The 19,489-nt window shown below is 44.1% G+C and overlaps 2 protein-coding genes, 1 long non-coding RNA gene and 1 other non-coding gene across 4 annotated transcripts in view; 2 read left to right on the top strand and 2 right to left on the bottom strand.

The window, feature by feature from the left end:
* The window catches only part of LIAS (lipoic acid synthetase), a 939,974-nt gene that overhangs the window by 751,203 nt on the left and 169,282 nt on the right, over positions 1-19,489 (top strand). The window lies entirely within an intron of this gene.
* Positions 1-19,489, bottom strand: part of LOC126032527 (uncharacterized) — an 891,448-nt gene that overhangs the window by 543,572 nt on the left and 328,387 nt on the right. The window lies entirely within an intron of this gene.
* Positions 6,404-17,928, top strand: CHRNA9 (cholinergic receptor nicotinic alpha 9 subunit). The gene is made up of 5 exons (XM_049790157.1): positions 6,404-6,467; positions 7,182-7,327; positions 8,742-8,896; positions 10,520-11,052; positions 17,387-17,928. Exons 1-5 carry the CDS (start codon positions 6,404-6,406, stop codon positions 17,926-17,928), a joined length of 1,440 nt encoding a protein of 479 aa, XP_049646114.1.
* LOC126033201 (U6 spliceosomal RNA) lies at positions 16,980-17,084 on the bottom strand. Its single transcript, XR_007504336.1, has one exon. It is a non-coding gene; the product is annotated as a U6 spliceosomal RNA (small nuclear RNA).

The following is a 19,489-nucleotide window of genomic DNA, read 5'->3' on the forward strand; positions in this document are numbered from 1 at the left end:
CACTTGCAAGGCAGATGCCTTACCTCTAGCGCCACTTCTCTGGCCCCATGACCTCACATTTTGAAGCATGCAGTCAGCCTCTGAACCACATCCTTGGACCCAGTACAATATGTTTGGATATGGGGAAAGGCTAAACCACATTTTGGGATATTCAAGGTTTATTTCTGGCTTGATGTTCAGAGGCACTCCTGAAAATTCACCCGAGGCACTAGGCAACCGTGAGCAAGAAAAAGGGAATCCCCTGTGGCACCACACTTGCAGGCTTGTCTTGCAGGTCACTCACTCGAGTTAAGAAGGAAATATTGTGCAATGTCTTAACACGGACAAACACTGCTGGAAAGAGGAAGTTCAGCTACTGGGGTGAGAAAAGACCAGAAACTCAAAAACAAAGGAAAATTTCCAGAAACCCTCAAGAAACAAGTTGCCAACAGAGGACAATGGGAAGTGGGAGTGATGGGGCGAGATAGCAAATAATCTCTTGTCATTCACACCTGTTGAAGAACCACACACACCCCCAGAAAATGGGGAACCCAATATGCATTTGTCCTTTGGGTTAGGCTGCCTAGCTTTCAGATGTGCCCCCAGGGCTCAGTACAGATACCAGAACTGGCTGCACCCCCCCATTACCCCCCTTGCCTCCTTGAATTCCCCCTCCCTCTGGGTCAGGTGTCTACTTTCCTCCTGACCCAGAAAATGGTCTTGTCTTCAGCTACCTAAATATACTAGTCCCTTCTCTTTGCAACCACACTCTGAGCACCTTGTTTCTTTTTCTTTCCTTTTTTCTCTTTTTCTCTTGGCACCTTATTTTTCTTTCTCTTTTCTTTCCTTTATATCTCTTCTTTCTTTCTTTCTTTCTTTCTTTCTTTCTTTCTTTCTTTCTTTCTTTCTTTCTTTCTTTCTTTCTTTCTTTCTTTCTTTCTTTCTTTCTTTCTTTCTTTCTTTCTTTCTTTCTTTCTTTCTTTCTTTCTTCTTTCTTTCTTTCTTTCTTTCCACCTTATTTTTCTTTCTTTCTTTCCTTCTTTCTCTCTTTCTCTTTCCCTCTTTCTTCCTTTCTTTTGTTCTTTCTTTTTTCTTTCGTTCTTTCTTTCCACACCAGGGTTACAACCCAAGACCTCACTCATGCAAGACAAATACTCTGCCTTGGGGCCACCTCCAGGGTCTCTTTGAATGGCTGGAGCCTGTGTAGGCCAGCAGAGGGCGTTATACTCACCAAGTCTCCAGCGGAGCGTCCACACCATGCTCACGTGGGCTTGACATTCTAGCCCATTCCCCTGGAATCAATCCCCGTAATCACCCTTTTAAGTAAACATTATAAGAATCATGTTTCACGAGGGAGAAAATTCGAGAGCCAGAGAAATGACTGCCTACGCTCTCTTAATGAGTAAGTGGAGCTCCTCGGACTTGAACCCCAGGTCATAGAACCTCTCCTACGTCCTCCGTTCCTTCCGTTGCATCAGAGCAGCATGGACTGTGGAGAGAGAGCAAAGAAGTGAGAAGGAGAAAGTTTATGAATGAAAGTCAAGGGGTAGCTAATGGAAGGCCTTATAATCTGGTGAGATGAGACTGGTGAAGAGGGCTGAGGGAAGAGGGCTGCTGTCCATAGCCAACTCTTGTTTTCCAGTAATACCTGCCTCCTAAGGGGGCTCATGAGCTCTACAGAGCAGGACCTGGGAGATACTATTTTGCACTTGCCTTGTACATGCATGGCTGACCCAGGTTTGATCTCCAGTACCTCAAAAAGTCCACTGAGCCCTGCCAGGAGTGATCCTTGAGTGCAGAGCCAAGAGTAAGCACTGAGCACCACTGGGTGAAGCACCCAAACCCCAAATAAATCAATAGCAAACAGCAGACCTACTCAGACCCAACCAGACGTAGTCTCTTGGTTACGTGAGCACTGTAGAAGTGTGGCCACAGACCTGATCATCTCTACAGCTGCTCCTGGAGAACTTCCCTCTTCCTTTCTTGGTTTGTCTGGACTTTTGTCTTTTCTACAATAGACATGGACTGCTTATGTTTATTTATTTATTTATTTGGTTCTAGGGCTACATGAGGCAATGCTCAGAGGTCACTCCTGGCTCTGCACTCAGAAATTACTCCTGCAGGGCTCTGGGGACCATGCGGGATGGCAAGGATCAAATCTAGGTCAGATGTGTGCAAGGCAAGTGCCCTACTTGCTTTATATTTCTGTACATCAAAAGATGTATTTTAAAGCATGAAGATTGTTTGGAGTATTTCTAATATCCTGATACATTACAAGAATAGAAAAGGCCTCAAAATTGTTCTCTAGGCGAGGATTTGTCTCCAAGCAGCTCTGTAATCCTTCCTGAGAGTGATGATTGACTGTTTCTCAAAGGGCAGGTGTTGGGAAGGTAGTTGCACTCTCTAGATTTTCTTACCATCATAGGCCTCCTTACCCCACTCCTACCTTTCATTGTTCTTGGGGTCATAACTGGTCATAACTGGTGGTGCATAGGGATTACTCTCTGCTGTGGTTGTTCTCCTTCCTTCTTGATATTTTGGGGAAACACGTAGTGCCAGGGATCAAACCTAGGCTCCTGCCTACAAAAAGTTTGTTCCAGCCCTTTGCACCATCTCATGGGTACTGTAGGCCCCTTTATATCTGGCCAAACTGTGGAGTGTACTTTTTCCAGTGATGTAATCTCACAAACCATGGGAGCCATTGTTCAGAATTCTGTTTCATGAGCCAGGGAGAGTCAGTCACTGATAAGAAGACCATAAACTTTGAAACAGTACATTAGTCCGCTGTTAACCTGATTTAATATGCCAACAGATCTGAGAAATCCTAATTTCTTGGGGCCTTCTGGAAATGAGACAAATAGGAACATACAAATTAGTAGTTAAAGACCAGAGAGATAGCACAGAGGGAGGGCGTTTGCCTTGCATGCAGCAAACCCAGGACAGAATCGAATTGGGGTTCGATTCCCGGCATCCCATACAGTCCCCCGAGCCTGCCAGAAGCAATTTCTGAGCACAGAGCCAGGAGTAACTCCTGAGCACCGCTGGCTGTGGCTCAAAACAAAAACAAACCCAACAAATTACTAGTTAAGGACCACACTAAGGCCCATACTTTAGATAATGAATGTCAGGCACACCCCCAACACATCAGCCACACAGACCCACCTTAAATGATGAACTCAATGCCTGTCTCTTTTTTTGGGGGGGGGGATTACTCCTGGTTCTGTGCACAGGAATTATTCCTGGTGGACTTGGGGGATCATATGGGATGCTGTAGATAGAACCCAATTGTTTGTGTGCAAGGCAAACATCCTACCCACTGTTCTCTCTCTCTCTGAGCCCTCCCCCCCTTTTTTAATATGAAATATTTTCATTCCTAGCTGAAATTTGTGAGTTTGACAATTACAAAGAACAGCTAGTTCTAGGTTGGAATATTTTATTTTATAAATTAGGCCCATATTAATAGCTACCTTAAAAAAATATCAGTGGGCCCGGAGAGATAGCACAGCGGCATTTGCCTTACAAGCAGCCGATCCAGGACCAAAGGTAGTTGGTTCGAATCCTGGTGTCCCATATGGTCCCCCATGCCAGGAGCTATTTCTGAGCAGACAGCCAGGAGAAGGCCCTGAGCGCTGCCGGGTGTGGCCCAAAAACAAACAAAAAACAAACAAAACAAAAAAAAAATCAGCATTGGTCCTAAAAAGACCATTAAAATAAATTCTTTTGTGTTGATTTGGGGCCACTCAGAGCAATGCTGAGGACCATGAGGTACCAAGGCTCAAGTTGGCTTCATGCAGCTTAAGTGCCTTAATCTCTATATTATCTCTCTGTCCCTAGGATACATTCTTAAGTGGACAAAAGTTGCTTCAAACAGAGCACAGTTTTTAGACTCTTTATTATCTATGATGTGGCTCTGTGGAAAAATATAATTAGCTGTATATACATTTAATATATTTTTATACTTAGTTGTATATTGTATATTGCTTTTAGAATAAAGCTGAGAAGAGTTTGCTTCTAGGGCATTAGCATTTTTGACCTAAAGGACAGAATTCCTTCAAAAACGCTGGTGTCATTTGTTCAGTATTAATATTGATAGGTGAGCCTCAATTGTTACCTCACCCCCACAAAAAAAAAAAAAAAAACCAACTGAATGGGTCACATGAATCCCAAACAAGCACCGATTTTCAGATTTCCTTACAGATGATTTCCCAGCTGCACCACAGGGACGGGGGGTTGGGGGGGGTGATGGCGCAATGGGCAGAGCACATGCTCTGCATGCAGGAGGCCTGGGTTTGATCCCTCAGTACTGCAGGGATGACCCTGGAGCACTGAGCTGTATTGGGCTGAAGCAGATGCTGAATTTTGCCTCGAGTAGTGGCTTTCATGTGAAACAAAAGTGGAAAAAAAAAATTGAATTTCAAAAGTACCTTGAGTCCCGGAGTGCCTGAGCGTTTGGTTCATTACAGGAGGCCCAAGCGTGGGCCGCAGAAACTGTGTCATTGGATGGGTGAGTCAGCTCAGGAGTGCCAGGAAAATAATGTCTTCACAATCAACTCGGCAGCAGAGGCGATTAACAAGCACACAGGGCTGGCTCTGGAGTGTCTGTTCATTAGGAGGCTTTATTCCCGGTGAGGGGCTGGTGACTCATCAGAGGGCTGTAACCTGATGCCATCCAGCTCTCCAATTTCCTCCTTCTGGTCCCAAGCAACAGAAAGTTCTTGGCTTGCTTTTTCAAGGTATTTTCCTCCAGCAAGAAGAGGCACAGACATTCTTCTGTGGGAACAAAATCAGATTCCCGAAGGAGAAATGATTATGAGATTCTGTCAAGTGGCAACCAAGGGCACAGGGACAGCATCCTCAGCAATGATAAAGGTTTTGTTGCTGGTTTGCACAGCCAGTCCTTGAACCTTTAAATGGTCATTAAAATCGGGCTAATACAGAAAGCCTGGTTCTGCAAAGCAGTTCAGAGGAGACAGAAAACCAAAACAAACAAACAAACAAACAAAAAAAAACTAACATTTATAGAGGGATCTATAGTGGACACAAATACAACATACACTGTTGCATAGTGTTCCAGGAGTCCTGAGTGAGAGGAGTCTTCCCCCAGGTTGGACTTCTAGAAGATTCAGTGATAGAGGAACTAGCTAGCTAGGCTTTGAGCTACCAAGCCAAGCCAGGTCTTCAATTACTCATCCAGTTAAGAGTGATTACTTCTTTTTTTTTTGGGGGGGGGTCACACACAGCGCTCAGGGGTTACTCTTGGCTCTATGCTCAGAAATCGCTCCTGGCAAGCTCAGGGGATGCTGAGATTCGAACCACTGACCTTCTGCATGAAAGGCAAACACCTTACCTCCATGCTATCTCTTTGGCCCCCAGAGTAACTACTTCTAATGGGAACGAATCAGTGTCTTCCATCTGGCACATCTCCCTTTCCCCCCACCCTAATCCCCATGACTAGTTTACACATGCCGCTGTACTTACTTGATTTGTTCCAGTGGAACAACGGAAGCAGTGGTGGGAAGCAGAGGCCAGGAACATAGTTCAATCGCCAAGTCTGTTCCATCATAGAAAGAACTGCTACAGTTTTCCTCCTCAAATGTCTTTCCACAGGACAGTTCCAGAACAGTTTCCTTTTTTTTTTTTCTTAGTCATTGGATTCAGGCTGAATCAATCAGCTTGGGTTGGTGTAAAAGCACCAATTCTGCAGGCTGGAGCTGTAGTACAGCCAGTAAGGCACTTGCCTTGCACAGAGCTGACCTCAGTTTGATTTTTTTGTTGTTGGTTTGTTTGTTTTGGGGCCACACCCTGGGGCATTCCGGGGTTACTCCTGGCTCTACACTCAGAAATTATTCCTGGCAACCTCAGGGGACCACATGGGATCCTGGGGATCGAACCAGGGTCGGCCACGTGCAAGGCAAATGCCCTACCAGCTGTGCTATCGCTCTGGCCCCTGACTTCAGTTTGAATCCCTAACACCATAAATGGCTCTCTGAATGCAGAGCCAGGAATAGCCCCCTGAGCATTGCCACCCAAAGTAAATAAATTAAAAAATAACAGTAATTAAATAAGGAAGCACTCATTCTGTATGGTAGAATCTTGGGGCTCTTTGAACTCCTACTTCTCTTTCCCAGTGAGGGTGGCAGGGGACCTCACTTGGGACAACTTCTGTAGATCCACTATGATGGCTAATCTACCCTGGTTGCAGGCATCTCAGTGACTGGATCTGCCCCAATAGCTCCGATTACCAGAGGGAGGGAGGGCGACTGATCTCAGGACCTTGGGCCCAGGGGCCCCTGCAAGTCCCAGCTCACCATCTGCTAAGGCAAGAGTCCAGACAGGGGATTGTTGTGGCCAGCTCCTCCCTGCTCACAGAGGGACGTAGCCCATACGCAGCTCAGCCTGGAACTGAAAAAGGCTCGCACCAAACATGCACTGGCCCCAGTCCTGTATCTCTGTCTACTGGATTTTCTTTGCTGCATGCAGGCTAAGAGGTGAGAGGCAGGTGGGTGGGGGAACATCACAGTTCATTGGGTAGATGGGAGTTGCAGGGGGGCCAGAAAAAACACAGACCAAGTGGTTAAATGCAAAAAAAAAAAAAAAATGCTCTGTGCTTTTTTTGCGACATGTTCTGGCCTGGGTAGAACATATTAGAAAAGTAATTCTTGAGGGGTCAAAGTGATAGTACAGGGGAAGGCGTTTGCCTTGCATGTAACTGACCTGGGTTTGATCTCTAGCATTTCATATGGTCCCCCTGAGCCTGCCAGGAGTGATTTCTGAGCTCAGAAGTAACCAGTGAATGCAGCCAGGATTTGGGGTGTGGACCCCAAACAAGCAAACAAAAACAAAAAAAAAAAACCAATAACTCTTGAACTGGAAAGAAAGTAAAGTGGGTAAGGCACCTTTCTTGCATGTGGCTGACCCTCATTCAGTCTCCTTTTTATGATACCAGAGCATAAATCCAGAATAAGCCCTGAGCATGGCCTGGTATGGCCTAAAAAAACTAAACTATAGTAAACTCAACTAAGCTAAACTGGACTAAACTCAGTATATCTAATCTGGACTAAACTAAATCGCCCACCCCAAGTGTGCCAACAATTGAAACTGGTCTTCCCCCACTCTAACCTGTCTAGTGCTCTTTGCCTTGAAATATGCATAATGCTGAATGTTAATCCGGGTCCGGTTTTTTGTTTTTTTTTTTTGAGCAGCTGTAGAAACAGCAGATGGAAAATATGCTCAGAAGTTGTTTAATGACCTTTTTGAAGATTACTCCAATGCTCTGCGCCCCGTAGAAGATACAGATAAAGTCTTGAATGTTACCCTGCAGATCACTCTTTCTCAGATTAAGGATATGGTGAGTAACAGTCATAACTGGGGGATCGTTTAGAATGAAAACAACAATGATTTCTAAGAAGGCATCTCTGATATTTTTTCTTTTTTTTCACTTCACACCTCAACATGGGCATAATATTCATTAAGTCCACCCCCAAAGTTCCAGTGTACACCCCTCCTCTTTGTCTCCTATAGCAACCTTGTGTTTTTTTTTTTTACCAAGTCTAGGAATTGACTTTCTTCTTTCTTGCTAGTTCACTCACTTAAGTTATTCATAAACTACAGATGAGTGAAACTATCTAGAAATTGTCTCTCACTTCTAAAGGAAGCATCTGTATGGGAATTTGAGAGCAAATAAGAACAGGCAGCTCTGACTGCAAGCTAGGGGGAGAAAGGACTCTGAAGAAGGCTTCTGCAAAATTAATTTCATGAGCTGTTACTTAAGCCTGCCCGTCACCTATCACAGAGTGAGATCACCCTAGCAAAGGTGATGTTACCTGTTCTTCATTCCATTGCTAGGAAATGTCCCGTATAGAGCAGAGAATGGAATTGGGGGAAAGAAGAGGGTCAGGTGAGTGATTGTGGAATGACTCATGGGTTTCTTTTGAGAGTGTTCTGGAATAAGACCCTTGAGGTCTTATTTGTGCTCTGTACAATAGCAGAATTACAGGGCCTGGAAGACAGCCCCAAGGTCTGGAGCACCTGCCTGCTTGGGAATAGGGTTTGATTCTGGGAACAACAAGATTCCCTAAGCACTACCAAGATGGCTGGGCCTGAGAAGCATTAGGCCAAGCATCCCCAGAAAAAGATGCCCTAGAAACTGACTGAAGCACTCCCTGACCCCAAAAAACAAAGATAGTGTGAACATACTCAAATTCACTGACTTATATATTTAAAAGTAGTAGTTTGTGACAGCCGGAGAGGTGATAGTGTCAGTGCTTAAATGTATTAGGAAGTGACCTTTTCATTGCAAATATTTTCTGACCCTCTCAGTCAAGGGTACAGCTAGTTGATAAATTTTCCAGAGAAATGTGGGTGACTGTTCTGTGTGGAAACCATGTTTAAATATTTGCCTATTTTATATTCTGAAGACTGCATCTAACAGAAAAATATGAGGTCTCTGTAGTGAGTCAAATGAACACATTAGACAAGCACTCACTTATTATCAGAATAAGGGGCTGGAAGGATAGTGCAGCAAGGGGTCTCTTGCATTGTACACTGCCAATATGGGTTCAATCCTCAGCTCCCCATAGGATCCCCAGAGCACTGCCAGGAATGATCCCTGAGTGCAGAGCCAGGAGTAACCCTTGAGCACTTCTGGGTGTGGGGAAAAAAAGTGAATCAGTTCAAATATTGTTGTGTGTCAAGCATGTCCTAGAGGTGGAGGGCACTCAGCTGAATACCTGAAGGACATCTTATCTGGGCTCATTGAACAGGATGAAAGAAATCAAATTCTGACTGCCTACTTGTGGATCCGCCAAATCTGGCACGATGCCTACCTCATGTGGGATCGGGACCAGTATGATGGGCTGGACTCTATTAGGATCCCCAGCGACCTGGTGTGGAGGCCGGATATTGTCCTGTACAACAAGTAAGTGTCCCTGGCACTGAGGGGTCCTGGGTAGCAACTCCTGACTGAACAGAATTCAACATAATGAAGAATAGAAGTCCTAGCACAGGGCTTGGGACCCAACTTAGCTTCTATTCCTGCAACCATATGGCTGTTCTATCATTGCTGGGTTAGGACTGGAGAGGCCTGGCTGTGCCTGGAGCCACAGGGCCCACAACTCCACATCCTCAGGTCCTCTCATAGAATCTTAGACCCATTTGGAGGGAACTTGGGTTTTCTGAGCACCAAACAAGAACAAAACCCATAATGCAAAGGGAATATGTAAGATGAGGTGCAGGAAGGTAAGTACCTACCCCTGTTCTTCAACTCTGTAATAATAATCATGAATTCTCTTTTTGTTTCTTTCTTTTTTTTTTTGGTTTTGGGGCCACACCTGGTGTCGTTCAGGGGTTACTCCTGACTGTGCACTCAGAAATTGCTCCTGGCTCTGAGGACCATATGGGATGCTGGGGATCAAATCCAGGTCTGTCCTGGTCCAGCCGCGTGCCAAGCAAATGTCCTACCACTGTGCTATATCGCTCAGACCCCGATCATGAATTCTTTGATGATGAGGATTCAGGCCTCAAAAATCCTTCATTACCTTACGCTTCAGAAAGGGTGCCTGGATGAGTTTCCTAGGGCTGCAAGGACAATAATCCCTAACTCAGGGGCTGTTTGCGGCCCTCCGTACAACATTTTGTGGCCCGAGGCCGGCCTTCAAATATCGCAGTATTCGTGATTATTCGCTTACCGAATAATCTCAATAAAAATCACATTAGTAAGAAAAAAAGTTAAACATTCGCATACCCCGAACAGTTCCATTCGGGGTATGCAAATGTTTAATGCAATTTTTTGCGATTTTTTTCTTACTAATGCGATTTTTTTCTTACTAATGCGATTTTTTTTTTTTTTTTTTGGTTTTTGGGCCACACCCGGCGGTGCTCAGGGGTTACTCCTGGCTTTCTGCTCAGAAATAGCTCCTGGCAGGCACGGGGGACCATATGGGACACCGGGATTCGAACTAACCACCTTTGGTCCTGGATCGGCTGCTTACAAGGCAAACGCCGCTGTGCTATCTCTCCGGGCCCACTAATGCGATTTTTTATTGCAAATATTCGGTAAGCGAAATCCATTATGTGGCCCTGCCTCACCCCAACTTTGCCTCCTGCGGCCCCCAGGTAAATTGAGTTTGAGACCCTCGCCCTAACTGGAAAGCTGGAACATGAAACACAGCCTATTCACAGTGCTGGGTCTGGAAGTGAGTGTGAGAGGCAGATTTGGGCCAGGCCAGGTCCTCTGAGGGCTGTTAAGTGATCATGGCAGACCTCAGCCAAGTCTCATTCTGTGCTGTTTGTGTTCGTATTTGCCCTTCAGCAGGTCACAAATCTTGTCAGATTCAGGTGTGCTTTGTTCCTGTGTGAACACTTGTCACAGGGATGACACCAATATTGAGTGGATGACAGGAAGAACAATCTCACACACCTCTGAGTGAGTGGCACATGGTGATGCAGGTGACTGTGTGGGGTGAGGAAGCCTGTGAATCGCTAGGCAGGCAACTTGCATCTTCCTCTCAAGCCTTTCACCCCCAGCCTCTCTCACACACAGAGCCGACGACGAATCCTCAGAGCCAGTGAACACAAATGTGGTCCTGCGGTACGACGGGCTGATCACTTGGGATGCCCCAGCCATCACCAAGAGCTCCTGCGTGGTGGACGTCACCTACTTTCCCTTCGACAACCAGCAGTGCAACTTGACCTTTGGGTCCTGGACCTACAATGGCAACCAGGTGGACATCTTCAATGGCTTGGACAGTGGAGACCTATCGGATTTTGTGGAAGATGTGGAGTGGGAGGTGCACGGGATGCCTGCCGTGAAGAATGTCATCTCCTACGGCTGCTGCTCTGAGCCCTACCCTGACGTGACCTTCACCCTGCTGCTCAAGAGGAGGTCTGCCTTCTACATCGTTAACCTGCTCATCCCCTGTGTCCTCATCTCCTTCCTGGCTCCCTTGAGCTTTTACCTCCCGGCAGCCTCTGGAGAAAAGGTGTCCCTGGGGGTGACCATCCTATTGGCCATGACTGTGTTTCAGCTGATGGTGGCAGAGATTATGCCAGCCTCAGAGAATGTCCCTCTCATAGGTGAGTGCTGAAAGCCTGCCGGAGTCTTTAACATCACAATTAGCACATTTTGTGAGGGGTATACCCAGCAGTACTCAGGGGTTACTCCTGGCTCTGCACTCAGGAGTCACTCCTGGCAGGTTTGAGAGACCATATGGGATGCCAGGGATTGATCCTAGGTCAGTTGCATGCAAGGTAAGCACCCTCCCTCCTGTACTATCACTTCAGTCTTAGTACAGTTTTCTTTTCTTTTTATTCATAGTACAATTTTTAATAGCACTTTTTTTTTTTTTTTGGTTTTTGGGTCACACCCAGCAGCACTCAGGGGTCACTCCTAGCCCCATGCTCAGAAATTGCCCCTGGCAGGCTCAGGGACCATATGGGATGCCGGGATTCGAACCACCGACCTTTTACACGAAAGGCAAATGCCTTATCTCCATTAATAGCACCATTTTAACCCCTTCATACTGGGTATAATAGGTGTGAGATAGCTTGTTAGCAGGATTTTAAAGAGGTTGAACCCTCCCTCTCCCCTCAACTATACTCTCTCCCACACCCTATAGTGCTCAGGGTTCCTTTCTAGTAAACTCAACCTAGGTCTCCTCTATGCAAAGCATATACTCCAGCCCATTTAGTAATCTTTTGGACCTTGTCCTTTTAAATTTCACAATCATTCCTTCTCTTTGCACATAAAGTTTGTGAATATTGAAATTGCTATATCTTATTTATAGTATCTTTAAAATATGCTCCACCTTGCAGAACTATATTTATGTTTTTGCAGTAAATATAGTGTTTGATAAAGCCTTCTGGTCCATAGTATTTGCTAGTTTAAAGAGATTTTTTTTTTTTGAGATCAAGAGATGTACAGCCCCAAGAGGGGTTAAGACTCTTCCCTTTACACCCACAAACACCTTGACATATGGTCCAAAGTACCACTTCTACCCATTAACAAAAATGAAATTAGGGGCCGGAGAGATAGCACAGCGGTAGGGTGTTTGCTTTGCAAGTGGCCAACCCAGGACCAAAGGTGATTTGAATCCCGGCATCCCATATGCCCCCCCCTCCCCCCGTGCCTTTCAGGAGCGATTTCTGAGCAGATAGCCAGGAGTAACCCCTGCACATCACAGGGTGTGGCCCCCTCACCAAAAAAAATGAAATTAAAATTCTCTCTCACACACACACATACACAGAGAGAGGGAGGGAGAGAGAGGGGGGGGGAGAGAGAGGGAGAGAGAGAGAGAGAGAGAGAGAGAGAGAGAGAGAGAGAGAGAGAGAGAGAGAGAGAGAGAGAGAGAGAGAGAGAGAGACTTATTGGAGAGTAGAAGAGAAAGAAACTCCCCAGCAGGGGAGGAAAAAACCTAGTACAGTCTAGCTTTCCCTCTCACCCAAAGCAGAGTTAGGGAGGTACCAAGTCAGCCCTTTAATGCTAGGAATAGTACTACAGCCTCAACATGTTCCTGCAGAAAGGCACCAGACAGTGTTCTGAGCAAGAAAGGCCTAGCCTTTTTTTTTTTTTTTTTTTTAATTTTTTTATTTTAATTATGACAACAAAGATGCAAAGAAAGAGGACAGGGTAAAGTTACAGTGGAAGCCCAATCACCCATAAACAGGATTCTCAGTAGTCCCATCGATGATATCCCAGCCTTATACTTTCAGCCAAAGAACATTAAGAAAAACAAAACTGAACCCATGTACCATACAATTACTTTGTCCCTCAAATCCCCCGTTGTAGTACATATTATTTCTTAGCAGCACACCATATAATCTAAAGATATTAGACTTATGTAACTCTTTAAACATTGAGGGCAAAGTACATTTATCTAGATCCATGCACATGCTTACTAGTTTAAATTAACCTCAAAAGTTTTAGTGGGTTGTTTTTCTTAAGGATTGGAGTCAAGGGACCATAGTAAAAAACGATATTAAAGTGGCATTTGTTTGCATAGGCCCACCAAAACATAAGGGACATGGAAAGACAAATTATGGTCTAAATAGATGGAGACCCTACCCCTGAAGTTTCCTGGCACAGGACTGACTCTAGGCTCCAGGCAAACTAGTTTGTCCAATTCAAGTCATCGTCTGTAGTGGCAATACACCTCCATTCCTCACATAGTCTCTGTTGTTGGTATCATGCTTCTGTATTAAAGATCCTGGAGTCTACATGTCTCATATAGCAGTCAGGATGGTGCAGAGCATTCTCTCGTTTCATCTCACACTTAAGGGGCAATAGAGAGAACCATGTCCTGTAGAGCAGGTCATTGTTGTTGTCACGTCTTATCGCAGGTCATTGTTGTCACGTCTTCTCAGTGTAAATGGAGGTGTCTTTTTAGGAGGTCGATGTCAGACCCTTGGTAGTGTCTTTCCTGGTAGAGGACTGCTTCCAACTGTTGCTATAAAAGACCTTGGATGTTTCGTAGATAGCGTGCCTGGTTCCAGTGTGAATGGAGAATGCCCATTCATCTGAGGCCTGTGCCAGGTCATTATATCAATGTTCAGGGTGTAAGGTACATTGTAATGAGATTTATTAGATAATAACTAATCTGTATGTATAGTGTTTTCCCATTTTAATGTGTCTATGCAAACAGGGATCAATGCCATGAAGCGTTATTGGTGCATTTGGAGGCAATAGGAACAAGACCAGCAATTTCCATGACATAGTTCAATCATAGGCATCAAACTGAGGGACAGTTCCACCAACAATCCTTACTATACAGCTTACAAAGAAAAGACAAGATGAAAAGTGGATAGAAAAATGATGGTAGAAGAATATATAGAGAGTTACAGTAGTTAAAGAAAATAATCATAAAATATTCAAAATATATATGTGTTCAATATGTGTTCGATTTATGTCCTTCTAAATAGTTCTGAGATTTGTAAGATCTACTGTATGTCTTTGGACAGAGAATAAAACTGTTTGTTACTGAAGGTAAGAAGGGTAAATCAGGGGTACTGGTGGTTGGGAGGAGCGCCCCCGCGCGGTTTCAAAATGTAGACTGGTATGAAATTGCCAGTGACAGCCTGAGTATAGCTGAGCAGTTATCTGCCACCCCCCAGATCAAACGCCACCCCCTAAGCCAACCCTGGAGCAGGTCTGGGAGTGGGGAAAAACCCAGGGTGCCCCATCAGCTCCTCCCAGAAACCCACCTGGAGATCCGGAGGAAAGGGGGAGAGGGGGGCCGGGTGACCCAGGTCCAGGCCCCCCCTGCCCTAGGCCAGGCCAAAAGGCCGCTGGCACATGCGGAGGTCTGCCAGCTGCCCGCCCGTGAAAGGCCTAGCCTTAAATAGAGAGACATTTCCCAGCACACCTACTGCCTCTAAGTCTCTGCAAACATTGTCCTCTGGTTCCAAGTGTAAGGCTGAAGCCAAAAGCCCTCAAAATCAATCCTCCCAAAAAAACCCTTGCCTTCCACAGACCCTTGCTTTTATACATGAGAATCAGGTACCACCCTAGGGTGGGAGGAGAATCAGGTACCACCCTATGTGGGAGCAGAATGCCAGGTCACACCCTAGGGTAGGGTATAAACACCAATCAGGGTCAGATCAGTAACATAATAATCCCATGGAAATGGGATACACAACAGTATAGGACCCTCAAAATGCTTAGGAGAGTGAGAAGCAGTTTAAAAGCCCCACCACCCAGATATTTTTGTTGTTGTAGTTTTTAGTTTTGAGGCCATACCCAGAGGCACTCATGGGTTACTCCTGGCTCTGTGCTCAAAAATTATTCCTGGCAGACTTGGGGGACCAAATAGGATACCAGGGAATGAACACAGGTTGGCCACATGCAAGACAAGCGTCCTACCCGCTGTGCTATTGCTCCAGCCCTAACCACCCAGAACTTTTAACAAATAATTTATCATGAACATTATCAAATAAATTTTTTTATTTGATAAGATCATTATGGAAATGTTCACTTTTACCTCCTTATTATAGTAAGTCAAGTTATTCTGATGGTGAACCTCTTTTATTCTTGGAACAAACTCACCTTTATTAAATTATTATAAGACACCTTTGATATAGTTACCATATAATTTTATAGGATGCCTTCAAACATATCTATAAAATTTTATCTTCACATTTTCTTCCTCCTTCCTTTCAGAATCAAAGTTACATTGGCTTCATCAAATAAGGTGGGACATTGTCCTTTTTTTTTTTTTTTTGCAACAAGTTGCTTTAGCTTTGTTTCTTGGAAATTTTTTAAACTCACCAATGAAACCTTTTCCTTAGAGCTATTGGCAATGGTACATTGGGAATGGTATTTGGTTCTCATCTCTTTTTAAGTGTTCTTTCTTCTTATAAAATTTTTTTGGGGGCACACCTGGCAGCACTCAGGGGTCACTCCTGGCTCTATGCTCAGAAATTGCTCCTGGCAGGCTCAGGGGAATGCCAGGATTCAAACCACCGTTCTTCTGCATGCAAGGCAAGCACCCTACCTCCATGCTATCTTTCCGGCCCCTCTTATAAAAATTTTAACATTTTCCTAGAAATCTTATCTGTTAAAAGAATAATTATAATAGTATAATAAATTATTGTTTTAGGGTCAAGAGTGATCGCACAGCAGTAGGGCATTTGCCTTGCACAAGGTTGACCCGGGACCAACCTGGGTTCAACTCCCAGCTTCCCATATGGTTCCCCAAGCCTGCCAGGAGCAATTTCTGAATGCAGAGCTAGAAGTAACCCCTGAGCACCACCGGGTGTGGCCCAAAAAGCACCAAAATTTTTTAATTAAAAAGAGTATAGTAATACAATAACGCTGTCTTTTTTCTTGAACCAAAGAGACAGACCAAAGAGCTGAAACACCCCCACCAAATGGCCCCCAACATCATCATAGAGGTGGGAGTATTCCTGAGAACTCCTGGGTGTGGCCCAAAAACCAAAAAGAGAAAACAAACAGCAAAAGTCCCAGCATCTCCTCTATTATCCAAAATAAATGAGCTTTTGGCATTCACCTTATTGGTGAATAAAGTCTGAAAACAATTCTACAACTGGTCAAATGACTGTCGAAAGAGATTTGTTCCCTTGCAATTCCTTTCCTTTTTTTTTTTTTTTTTGGTTTTTTTTTTGTGTGTTTTGTTTTTGTTTTTGTTTTTGGGCCACACCCAGTGATGCTCAGGAGTTACTCCAGGCTTTGAGCTCAGAAATCGCCCCTGAATTGGGGGACCATATGGGACACCAGGGGGTCGAACCATGGTCCATCCTAGGTTAGAACATATAAGGCAAACACCCTACTGCCTGAGCCACCGCTCCGGCCTCCTGTTCCCTTGTAATTTCTATAAACATTTACAAACCTTGTGTTTTGGGGCTTCATCAGCAATGCTTGGGGTTCTGAGTTCAGGAATTACTCTTGGCAGTACATGTGGGACCATATGGTATGCCCAAGATGGAACCTTGCAAGGTTGGCCACATAAAAGACAATTACCCTATCCTTTGTACCATCTTTCTAGCTCAAACAAACCTTTCAACTCAATGTTCAGACCCTGTGCTAAATTCCTCACAAATACTGACTCAGTGAAGCCATATCCTGTGCAATAGAGATCAGTATTATACCCATTTTACAGAGATGGAGAAGAAACTTAGTTAGGCTCAAAATCTTGCCCCTTAATGTTATAATGCAATATTATTTCAATTTTAAAGTGGTTTATTTTACTAAAACAAAGAAAAATAAAAAAAAAATATGGTCACAGGGCCCGGAGAGATAGCATAGCCTTGCAAGCAGCCGATCCAGGACCAAAGGTGGTTGGCTCGAATCTTGGTGTCCCATATGGTCCCCCATGCCTGCCAGAAGCTATTTCTGAGCAGACAGCCAGGAGTAACCCCTGAGCACTGCCGGGTGTGACCCAAAAACCAAAAAAAAAAAAAAATATATATATATATATATATATATATATATATATATATATATATATATATATATATATGGTCACAAGAGGTCACATGTCTAGTAAGGAACAGAATTGAGATTGAAGTTTGGAGTTTAATTTATCCTTGCACAGGGGTCATGCTAATCTTCTGTATCGTTCCAATTGTAGTGTATGTGTTGCCGAAGAAAGCACTGGAAGTTTAATTCAAACCTCTACATCTCAAAAGTCTAATGGGTGTCACTTTCTTTGCATGCAACTGACCTGGGTTCATTTCTGCTCCCCTGAGTACCACAGGAGAGGTCCCTGAGCACAGAGCCAAGAGTGATCCCTGAGCACCATGGAAGGTGGTCTACAAACAAAGGTTTATATTAATAGATAACAGTGTATACAGTTCCCTTAGCAGTATGGGTTTCTTCTCATTGTTATTTGGTGTAGGTATCAAACCTAAAATTGTTCGTTTTTGCTAACTTGGCATTGCTCATACTTTCCTTCAGGCAAGTACTACATAGCTACAATGGCCTTAATCACAGCATCCACAGCCTTGACCATCATGGTGATGAATATCCACTTCTGTGGGGCTGAGGCTCGCCCAGTGCCCCCCTGGGCCAGGGTTGTTATCCTAAAATACATGGCCAGAATCCTGTTTGTTTATGATGTCGGGGAGAACTGTCTCAGTGCCCGCCATGACTTGGAGCAGGACCACCCGGGGAAGCTAAATGACCACTACCCAGAGTCTCATTTGAAAACCCCCAGGAACAAGGATGTTTCAAGAAAGAAGGAAATGAACAAACTCTTCAAGAACGACTTGAGGTATCCTCAGGATAAATCTCAGGATACTGAGAATTACTGTGCACGCTACAAAGTTCTGACCAAGAACATTGGGTACATCGCCAAGTGTCTCAAAGATCATCGTGCCACCAATTCCAAGGGAAGTGAGTGGAAGAAGGTAGCAAAAGTCATAGATCGATTCTTCATGTGGATTTTTTTCATTATGGTGTTTGTAATGACTCTTTTGATCATAGCAAGAGCAGATTAGGGCTGGAGAGATAGTGCAGGGACGACACTTTAAAAGTGCTGGCCCTGGTTCCATCCTGGCACCTCCTATCCCTGAGTATCATCTGAGCACTACCAGGAGTAATCCCTGAGCACAAAGCCAGGATAAAGCCCTGAGTATCACCAGATGTGATCCAAACCTTTGCCTTCCCTTAAAAGGAGGAGATCAAAAAGAAAAAGAAAAGAAGAGATCAAAAAAAGAAAGAAGGAGATGAGTAGGTACTTATTCAATATTTTGGGTGAAATAAATAAAATTTCCTGCGATTTATATTAATGCTTTTCCAAGTCATATTTGTTTACACTGTTGGGTTCGTGTTAGCAACCCAGTGATAAGAACAAGAGACCACCTGGCAATGCAAATCACAAAGCGGGGTTTTATTTGCTTAGCTAGCTAAGGCTTCCAGTCAAAGACCTGGAGTCACTTTTCCACTCAGGTTATATAGCCATCACATCCATGCGTCAGAGCTGAATATACAGCCCCAGGAAGCAGATAAAAGAGATATACCATTCAAATGCCACAAGATACATAATTCAGATGTTACAAGGCTAATCTGTTAAGGCCTATCCTGAGTACACAGATGTGGATGCCATGTTCCAAGTCTTGTGTCTCCCCTTGTCTCCAACTCTTATCTGAAGGTCACATTCCCACAAGCTAACAAGCTAACAATGGGGTTATACAGAAGCAGTTTAACAAAACCAGAAACTTTCATGGGGAAAGAGGGAACCTCAGAATCCTACAACGCACATACATGTGAATACATAGACACATATATACACTATATGTTATATATCATAGGGATTATGTTCTCTTTATCTTTTATTTAAAAATATACCTCCTTTTTTAAAAGTCCACTTGCATTTTATTTTATTTTATTTTATTTTCCCATCTTGACCTATTGTGGTTTCTCTTGTGATGACCAGAAGTCACAGTTGGTTTCAGTGCCTGCACACTTCAATTGTGCTTATACATACTTGGTTGTAGGGTAACAGAGATCACACATTGTTGTGGTACCCAGGACCAAAGGGCAAGATCACATTTGGCATATGGGCTGGTGTTAGGGGTCAAACTCTTGACCTTACCTATCAGGTAGGCATTACATTCTACTAGGCCATATCCCCGGGCCCTTCCCTTCTGATCCAATATCTTCACTACCTGACTAAATAAATGAAGCAGGAGGTTCAATATGTCAAGGGATGGAGGAAAATAAATAGGTAGTGGTAGGCTATAAAAAAAACTACATTATACTACCATATAAAATTTTAAACTAGCCAACTAAGTAACCAAAAAATTCAAATCAATACCAGTTTTGCTCTAGTTCCTATAAAATATGCTCTTTTATTTAAAAAGAAGAAAATTAGTGCTATATTCCTTTATGTTATTCCATCTTGGTTTTATATTGCTTAAACATGGTGTCTAAAAAGGCCAAAAATATTTGTATATGGTTGACCCTGGTTTTTTTCTCCAGCACCACAAGATCATTAGGTGCAGGCTCCCACCACTGGGCGTGGCTCTGGAGCCCCCCCCCCCCCCGGCTCCATTGGGG

Source organism: Suncus etruscus, chromosome 16, assembly GCF_024139225.1.
Source record: "Suncus etruscus isolate mSunEtr1 chromosome 16, mSunEtr1.pri.cur, whole genome shotgun sequence".
Taxonomy (NCBI): domain Eukaryota; kingdom Metazoa; phylum Chordata; class Mammalia; order Eulipotyphla; family Soricidae; genus Suncus; species Suncus etruscus.